Source organism: Strigops habroptila, chromosome 6, assembly GCF_004027225.2.
Source record: "Strigops habroptila isolate Jane chromosome 6, bStrHab1.2.pri, whole genome shotgun sequence".
NCBI lineage: Eukaryota > Metazoa > Chordata > Aves > Psittaciformes > Psittacidae > Strigops > Strigops habroptila.
This window is the reverse complement of record NC_044282.2, coordinates 11,611,568-11,620,873: the sequence shown is the minus strand read 5'-3', so window position 1 is coordinate 11,620,873 and position 9,306 is coordinate 11,611,568. Positions and strand designations below refer to the sequence as shown.

The following is a 9,306-nucleotide window of genomic DNA, read 5'->3' as shown; positions in this document are numbered from 1 at the left end:
TTAAAACTGGTCTCTTCTCATAGGAGGTGTGACCCGCACCATGAAGCTGAACTTTTCAAAGAGTTTATATTGAAATGAGAACTTGCACCTCTCCTAGAGACTGATCTACCTCCCGTGCATCTCCATCAACGTGAGCAGTTCAGACACATTCACCTGTTTAAGCCTCTGTGTGTCGTACTTGGCAGAAAGCTAGCAAGTAAATCCAGTTTACCTTCACAATAACTTGTTCTTTTCACGTGCCTTTGCCCTCGGCATTGGTTTAGTTTCTATTAAATGCAAAAGCATCGCCGTTCCCGGAATTTGTAATGATTCAAAGTTTCTGGGGAGATTCCTCCTCAGGAGCAACTGAGATTTTCTCCTTCGATTCACCAGACCTTGGCGGTGGCATTTCCCGGCGGGGCCCGGGCTCGGTGGGGTTTAGGTAGGGTTCCCAGAACCCTGCCTCTCCCGGAGCCCCACTTCGTCCCGGTAGGCAGCGGAGACCGACAAAGCGGGGGACGGTAGGGGCATCCCGGCCGCGGAGCAGCACCGGCACCGTACGCGCAGGGAATGAAGTGAAATGAAATGAAATGAAATGAAATGAAATGAAGCTCAGCGCAGGGAGCGGGGCTGCCCCACCGACTCTCCCCTGCCCCCTCCGGCCCCCCGCCGCCGGTGGGTCCCTGCCGGGTACCGAAGCTTCCCCTGCACTTCTTGCTCCGCTGCTCCCAGGCAGCCCTGGCTGCAGCAGGGGGTTGTCCCCATCTCCCCCCGCCCCTGCCACCCGCCGGGTCCGGGGCTGAAGTTCCCCCGGCGGGCGCGGAGCCCCTCCGGCCCCGGCGCGTTTGCGGAAGGGAGCCGAGGTATAGAAAGGGAGGCAGGCGGGGGGGGGGGGGTGTCATCCCAGCCCAGCGCGGTCTCATCACCCATCACTCCTCCCACCAGTGAGTGGTGCCTCTTAACCCCCGGGAACCTCCCTCCCGCGAAGCACTGCTCCACTCTGCAGAACAGGAGTTGATGAGGAAAAAAACACTTCTCGGCGGCGGCCAGCCATGAGCTGTCTGGATGTTATGTACCAGGTCTACGGTCCTCCCCAGCACTACTTCGCAGCAGCCTACAGTCCCTATCCACAGGTACGCGCGGGGGGCAGCGGAGAAGAGACAGAGGGTGGGAGGGGTGTCGTCTGGAGGATGTCCGTTTGGGGCCTTACCAAAAGGAAAAAGGGAAGAGGAGAAGGGGAGGGGAAAGGGGGAAAGAGGGGGGGGAAGATCTGGGAGCCTGCGATGGTGAGCGGAGCAGAACTGCATCCCACCTTGGCGCGGGGCTCGGCAGGGTACGTACCCCGGCGGCGACCGACGGGCTGCGGGCTGCCTCGGGAGTGAGAGCGCGATTTTAACCCTGCGGTGGCTTTTTAGGGATTTTTTTCCTTCTTTTTTTTTTCTTTCTTCCCCACTCCCCCGTCCCTCCCCGCCTTTTGCCTGGCCGGGCTCCACCCGAGCGCGGCGGCCCGGAGCGGCGATGTCCGCGGTGCGGCGGGGCCCGGGGCATCGCTCACCCTTGCGCGCCGCATCCCGGCAGCCGCGGCGGGAGCCACTTCGGGCAGAGATGTCACCGGCCGCCTTGGAGGGGGACTCCGGAGTTACCTCTGGAAGTGGCGGGGGGGGGGGCGGTGGGCTGGGCAGTTGCGGGGTTTCCCCGGCTGGGCGGTGCAGGAAGAAGCCTGCGGTGAGGCAGAGCGAGGAGATGCTCCCCTCTCCCGGGGCCCGCTGAGCGGCGGAGGGACCCCGGCCCGTTCCCCGACCCCACTAGGCTCCTGGCGGTGGCGGCCGCCTGCGTGACCCGCGGGCGCTTCGTGGCCGGCAGCCGCGTCTGGGCGCCGCGCTGCGAGCAAGCTCCGCCGGGCCGTGCGGGAGGCGATCAGCCCCTGGCTGCAATGGAAGGGTCAGCGGGCATGTCGTGCACGGGGAACTGATGTTCCCGGGACGCTCTCGGTCCCGAGTGGATCGGGGCTGGTTTCCCCGGCTGCACCTGCTGCACACAGCTCTCCCTTTCGCTCTCGGGGTTTCTCTTTTTTTATCTCCACCTTATTCCTTCCAGAAATTAATTCCTTCCTCCCCAGCAAAACGAAAAAAGAGGTGGACAGAGGCAGCAGCACGCCGGGCCCGGGGCGGGCGGCAGTCCCCATCGCGCACGGCCAGGGCCGTTGCGAGCGGTCCTGCTCCGCGCAGCCCCCAGCGTAGCGGCCCGTGTGCTACCTCTACCGCCTGGCAGCGGGGCCGGAATACCCGTTACAAATAGCAAATGATGTCTTCTCCTACCTTGGCTTCTACCCCCATCACCCCTTTCCATCACCTCCTGGCACGCGGCTTCGTGACATTATTTAGGGGGATGATCATTACCTCAATGGCCGAGCCGGGAGCCAAGTGGAAAGGCGGTCGTCACGAAGGAGTGACATTATTGAATATCTCGTGTGTCTTGGCCCGAGGCTTTGCCCGGTCCCCACGGTGCTTCCCCCGCCGCCCGCCCTGCGGCTCTGCCCGGGGCTCCGCGTCCTATCGCTTATTTCTAAGAAACTCCTTGCAGCTGCGGACACGCTAACGTAGATAAAGAGAAGATGGGAAACATCCAACAAACTTCGTAACGGCCGCTATTTTCCCACCCAGAGGAATCAACTACACCAGAGTAATCTTCTAGGAAACACCTGGAGCTTCTTGCTGGGCAGGGAAATGCTTTTTTTGCCCTGAAATGTGTTTGAGGTTGCCACTCTTTTTCTCTCCTCCCTTTCTCCTCGCCGCTTTGGGTTACAGGGCACTCGTTAGGGCAGATTTTGCGAACTGGGGAGGGAGAGGCCCTCGCCCCCCCCACCATGACACCCCGCTGCCGGCGCTGGACGGCGGTGGATGGGCGGCCGCCGCCTGCCCACTCCCTGCCTCGACCCCTTAGCGGCCCCCCATGAACCTGCAATGTGCTTCTTGTGCGGGACTTCGTGCTGGGGACCCTCGTCTGCTGTCCTGCTCCGTCCTGGTGGGCACCTCTGGGGCTCGGGCCCCCAGCCCCTTAGGCAGCCCCTTCGCTGCCTCCCCGAGGTAGGGCAGAAAGGCAGGCACGGGGTAGGGGTGTTGCTGGGGTACGGTGGGCAGCCGAGGACCAGGCTTCTGCATCTTCTCGGAAAGATCGCGGGAGCGGGCTGGGCGCTGCATCCCGGCTGGCACAGGGAGGGCCAGCTCACCTTGCTGCGCTGCGCTGCCTGACCGGCTCTATTTTCTTTCCTTGCTCCCTCCCCCTCTCCTTCAGAAACTCGCTTTTTACTCCAAAATGCAAGAAGCCCCGGAGAGCGGCAGCAGCGCCAGCGCCAGCAGCTCCTTCTCCAGCCACCCCGCGGCCAGCATCAAGGAGGAGGACTGCAGCCCCGAGAAGGAGCGACCCCCGGAGGCCGAGTACATCAACTCCCGCTGTGTCCTCTTCACCTACTTCCAGGGGGACATCAGCACCGTTGTGGACGAGCACTTCAGCCGGGCGCTCAGCCAGCCCAGCAGCTTCTCGCTCGGCAGCGCAAAGGCAGCGCGGAACGCCGGGTCCTGGAGGGGTGAGTGCGCAGCGCGGCGCGGAGGGGCGCGGACGGGCGGCAGGGTCTCCCCACGGGCCGGCATCTGTCCTTCCCCCGGCCGCGCATCCCCTCTGCCTTCTCTCTCCCTCCTTCCCTCCGCCGGCAACGGGAACCCAACTGGCAGCCCCTGGGGCCGGGAGCAGTCCCACGGCCCTTTTCGGGGAAAAAAGAATAGAATAAACCTCTTCAGGTCATGGCAGGCTGCGGTGGCCCCGCGGGATGCAGCCTGGGGGGCAGTCGGGGGAACTGAATCGCCTTCACACCCCAGGAGACTCACCTGGTGGAGGGACACCCTCACCGTGGCTGCAGCAACCACCTTTGCGATTGACCCTGCCAGGACAGCTTCAAGTTTAGCGCATTATAATCGATAATGGGAATAAGGCAAAAAAAGCAAATGTGGAACCATCTCACCAGCTTCTCACTGCTCACAACCCTGGTTGCTGCTGGAGTTGAGACAAGGACCCTAAATTTCTGAAAATGAGGGCTTTCAGGCCTGCCCATGGTGGCAGCCCTGTGCAGGCAAGGCCACAGCTGATGCGCAGCTCTCCATAGCCATGCCCAATTCACCCTAGACAGGCCCGTGAGGATACCCAGAGCAGAGGGGAATAACCTTCCCCACCCTCCACTCACCAGAGAGTTAGGGCAGGCACTTGTTTTCTTTTGGGGCAGTTTTGATGACCCTCCCTCGCAGGGACACTTACTCAGCCAAGGCTCGTTTCCCAGCCCCTCTGTGAATCACTGCCGATAGTTTCTAAGAATTAAACAGTAGTTTAAATATTTCACAGACGAAAGTTATTCAACACTGGAATTGATGGCAGGAGAGGGGAGTTCTTTGATTGTCATGGACCACTTTCCCTTCTCCTGCCAGGGCGCAGAGCTGATGCATCTCCCTGGCAAACATGTATTAGGAGCATGTTTTTGTCTCGGCGACAGTTGTCACTGTCTCGGGGACAATATACATTCCCAATTAATAATGCATAATGTCTATCTGTGCTATTAATAATCACTAGTCCATCTTGCATATTGTTTACTGGGCAAAGAAATTGTAGGGTCCTTCTCCTTTGCCCTGCCAGTCTCCAAAGATCTGCAGAGTGCTTCCCGAAGGTGTTAATAATATACACAAGAAACACTAGCACTCAGGGTGCTAGTCCAGTGTAATAGATGAGGAATTGCTCCCACATATTTAGAAACCTCAGGTCGGCCCTTAGTCGCACCTCACACTGTTCGTGCCCACAGCAGCCGCTTTCCATGGCAGGGTCAGGCTGGGCATAAGATTACTACAAAAACAAACAAGAAAAGTCCAACCCTGGATGTTGCTGCGATGAATAATAGCTCTCACTCAGTTTCCACGACTGAGGAAAAGACGCCTTTCCCTCACCTTAGATAACAGCCTTTTCCCCAATTACATACTATGAGAAACCTGGAGCAAATGGTTCCAGTTTCATGGATAAATCCTGGGCTAGGTGTATTGGATGTTTAGCTGGAGAGGAACCTGTAGTTGTTTGGAGCAATTTTTTCTGTTTGGCAGTTTTGGGAAGGATAAAGAGAATGTGAAGGCTGGCTAGGGAGAATCGGGAGGGCAGGGCCCTAGGGAAGGGCGATCAAGGCTCACTGAGTGTGCTCACTGCTGCCTTTCTGTCCTGCTCCCTTCACCCAGATGGCTCCTTCCCGATGAGCCAGCGCATCTTCCCACCATCCTTCTGGAACAGCACGTACCAGCCCTCCTCAGTCCCAGCCACCCTGAGCAGCCCCCTGGCCGCTGCTGCTCACAGCGAGCTGCCCTTCGCCGCCGCCGCAGACCCTTATGCACCCGCCTCCCTGCACGGCCACCTGCACCAGGGCGGCCCCGAGCCCTGGCACCATGCTCACCACCACCACCACCAGCACCACCACCACCCCTACATCGGCACACAGAGCACCGCCTACCCCCGCCCCGCCGCCGTGCACGAGGTCTACGGGCCCCACTTCGACCCCCGCTACGGCTCGCTCCTAGTGCCCACCGCCTCCGTCCGTCCCCACCGGCTCACCCCTGCTTCCGTGCCCACCCCGGTCAGTCCGCCCTGTGAACTGGGCAAGAGCGAGGCGGGAGCTGCTGCGGCCTGGACAACGCCAGGACCCTTCCCCAATGCAGCGGGGGAAATGGCACAGAGCCTCAGCCTCAATGTGGACACAGGTAAAGAAGTGCCCTCGGTCCCTTTGGGTCTACCGGCTCAGTTGCACCCTGCCTCCACAGCACCTACGTTAGTAGGGAAGGACCTCCTGTTGTGGGGTAGCTGGGGTGCTGCTGTGGGGGAATAAACTGGGGGTAGAAAGCCCAGAGATACCTGAGCTCTGCACAGAGTGCCCTTCTTGGGTATCTCAGGCCAGGCAAGTGAGCAACAAGAGAGGGAGGATGAGACAGGGTAACACATCACCCCACCCTCCCCAGTATCCTTTGAATTTCTCACACCCGAAAACATGCCTTGAAGATACAGGTTGCTCTGAGGTACTCTTGTCCTGGTCCTGGCCCTGCCCTTGCCTGGAGCAGCGAGAGCGGGGAGCAGGACTTAACTGCCCTAAACATCACTCTCCATCGGCAGGAGTGAGGGCAGCCAAAGCAGAGCTGTGGTCATTTCTAGACCCTGCACACGTTATTTACTTCTTCACGTTATTTATTTTGTCCTTGCATTTTCTGAGAGAAAAGCACAATTGCTTTTGCTGAGCAAAAAGGGCAATGGTATTCCTCTGGTATTCGTACCCTGTGCCTGGTGGGATGCCTGGAAGTAAGGCTGCGTGCCCATAGCGGTGACAAAAGTGTGGCACAGGCATAGCTAGCCATGGCAGTTCCAAAGTCAGTGGCTGTGGAGCGAAGGAAGGTCCGCTCTGGCATCAGTTCTCCATGCTGAATTTGGGTTATCACAGCCACAAACAGCTCCCTATAGTGACCTCACTTCAGGCAGGAGGGACATGTCTCCAGTCTAGCTCGGGCTCTTCTCCTTACCCCTCAGTCTCCCAGGGCTCTGGGGAGCCCAGGCTCTAGATGGATTCTCTGATCTCAGCTGGCAGAAATGCAGTTTGCCTTTCTCTGTCCTTAAACGCCTGTACCTATTTTTCTTCTCTCCCTTTTTTTCTTCTCTCCGTTCTCAGGTTTGCAGCCTCAGGATAAAAGCAAGGATCTATACTGGTTTTAGAGCTGTCCTTCACTCTTCTTCCCCTGGCTCTCCCCTGTAGATCTCTGCCTGTATAGACATGGTGGCATTCACAGCTGAAATCGGGTCAGTTTGTAACAGCTTCTGATCTTGGTTTGCAGCTCGCCGTTACTCCTTCTGTGGTGGATCCCTTCTGAGCTGATGTGCTGACACAAAGACTCTCACATCCCCCTTGCCCTTTTCCAAGCCCACCGTGGCCCTGCAGCCCTTGGAAAGACAACGGGACTTACAAGGGCCTGGTATTGCAACGATGGTTCTTTGGACTTGTTTCGGAGAGGAAGATCCTTCTGTTGCAAGAGGAGAGCCAAAGACGTTGAACTTCTATTTAAGCAGACCCCACACCCAAAACTGCAGTCAGACTACTCTAAAAGAGTCAAATGATGGCATGGATGGCGATGCAAAACCACTAGCCTTCATACAGGGGGCAGATGAAATCATGGGAGGGTTTCTTAGTGGTGTGAATATTTTTTTGTGGCAGTGAAAGTGATTTCTTGAACGCAGACACGGAAAAGCCACTCAGCAGTTTTGAACTGGGTTTTTACTTCACATCATAGAAAAGTTAAAGGAGAAGAAACTGGAACTCACAGACATTTTTGGACTACCAAGGAACTGGTCAGATTTTTCAGCTTTGCATTTGTGAGTGGCAAGTGTCTGGCTGGGGCCACCTGCCCTGGGCTTGCAGTGGTGCAGCTGTTCCATGCACAACTGCTCAAACCCCAGAAAGACGAAAAGCAAGGTGGCACTTCTCAGAGTTTGGCACAACACTTGTGTTGGATATATCACAGTTGTTTGGTTGTGGGCTTTTTTGGTTTGTTTTTTTGGTGTTCTTTTCTTCAAGAAACATTTTCTGGTGAAAGTAAAACCCTCTTAAAGCAGGGGGAGGGAAGGAAACCCATGAAGAACAGCCTGCCCTCAACCCAACAGCCTTTTAGGGCAACACCAGAAGGAAAGGCACATGATGGACAATAGGTCTGAGTTGCCTCTAATATTTCTCTTTGTCTATTTGTTGCTGTCATTTTGTCACTTTAATAGTTGTTTTGTTTTGTTTTGTTTTTTTGAAAGGGGGAATAAGATATCTATTTAACAGTAGGAAAGCTGCATTAAAGGTATCTCCTTCTTTCACCCTGTGTGCTTTTATGAAGAATTAAAGCTAAATAAGAGAAATGAAGTAAACTGGAAACATCAGGATGAAATAGGAAAAAAACCTGCCATGTTGATGAAGTGAGTTATTTTACTACTTTGCATTAAAGACAAATAGAAATACTAGCAGTTGAAAATATTTTCTTAGTGAGTAAAAAATACAGCAATAAGTACAAAAGATAAGAAAACACAGGATTGTTTTGGCCCTACATTTTAGTGTACAGTGTATCTCCAAGATGGGTTGAAGTAAAAGGGACTGTTCCACAATAACAGATGTTTCTTCATGAAGCTGATAGAAGAGGGAAATGTAGCCTTTACCACTGCTGTTGCACTGATAAATTAAAATGCTATTACACGGTGGTGTATAATTAATGAAACAGTGCAGCATGGCAATTTCCCCCTACGCTTCAAAGCTGACTTTTTAACAGGCAAAATATCTGATCACAACACAATTGTGTTTTGGAGGGTTTTTTCTGGTTTTTCTTAGTGTAACGTCTTCAAAGGCTGACAAAGTTCACTGCATGTAAGAGGAGAGTTCTAACATTACCCTCTGACACTAGGAGAAGCAGTAGAAAAGGGACTTTTGTGCTGTGATGAGAGATTTTACCTTCTGACACTCTCACATAATCTGGCATAATGGTCACTGCTTGTCAGAAATGGAGTTATGAATAACTCAAACGTGCTTCTCTTAAGTTTCAACTCAGCAATAACTCCATTTCCAGGAAAAAATAGGAATCCTAATAGTAAGAGTACAGTGAGGAAGTGTGAGTAAATATTGTGATAAGCTGGCAAGGAGCAATGTGTGCAGAGCATCCCCAGCCAGAGCTCAGCAAATGGCAGGAGGTGACTTGCTGTGATTCCTCCAGCCAGACATACCCCTGATCGTTTTGCCCTCAGCCTCCAAGTAGCCAGAGCCCAGACAAGCTGTAAAGGGCAAGGGAAGGACTCCAGAATTTATATTACCAGTTAAACCAAAGATGTTCCGAGGCGTCTATCAAGAAAGAAGGCAGCAGCACTTTGCAGGAGAAAGGTAACTAAAAATGGCATTTAACTTCATTGCTGCAGAGGCTTGGAGATAACAGGATCATTCTGTGAGCATTTGCCTGTGGGTTTTTTAGGCTGTTCTGAAAGAGGGGTTTTTTAAAGACTAATCTGGCTCTATCATTGATTGTGCTTTACCACAATTGTTTCTTTTTTCTTCCTTTTTTTTCCACCTCTCCTGTGCAATTCATAACGAGGAGGGCTGGACAATACAGCCAAAATATGTTTGGAAATATTAATGTCAGCACAAACCAGTCATTTACTTTATTGGCATTTACAATTCATTTTGACCGTGAATGTTTTCAAGCATGACAATTTAAGCAATGAATACATGAATATTGGTTTTGACAT

General features: G+C 54.3%; 1 protein-coding gene across 2 annotated transcripts; it reads left to right on the top strand.

The window, feature by feature from the left end:
* Positions 1–1,031: 1,031 nt before the first annotated feature.
* VGLL2 (vestigial like family member 2) lies at positions 1,032–6,916 on the top strand. 2 transcript variants are annotated; one of them, XM_030490222.1, is made up of 4 exons: positions 1,032–1,112; positions 3,274–3,565; positions 5,244–5,759; positions 6,876–6,916. In XM_030490222.1, exons 1-4 carry the CDS (start codon positions 1,032–1,034, stop codon positions 6,914–6,916), a joined length of 930 nt encoding a protein of 309 aa, XP_030346082.1. The 2 variants fall into 2 exon arrangements, with proteins under 2 accessions (XP_030346082.1, XP_030346083.1); XM_030490223.1 differs by lacking the exon at positions 5,244–5,759.
* Positions 6,917–9,306: the final 2,390 nt, after the last annotated feature.

What these genes read in the sequence shown, in the direction of transcription:
- VGLL2 (XM_030490222.1), top strand. Translation starts at nt 1,032, where the DNA reads ATGAGCTGTCTGGATGTTATGTACCAGGTCTACGGTCCTCCCCAGCAC. An exon ending in CCTACAGTCCCTATCCACAG is followed by an intron (nt 1,113 to 3,273) that starts GTACGCGCGGGG and finishes CCTCTCCTTCAG; the next exon opens with AAACTCGCTTTTTACTCCAA. An exon ending in CAGCCTCAATGTGGACACAG is followed by an intron (nt 5,760 to 6,875) that starts GTAAAGAAGTGC and finishes CTTGGTTTGCAG; the next exon opens with CTCGCCGTTACTCCTTCTGT.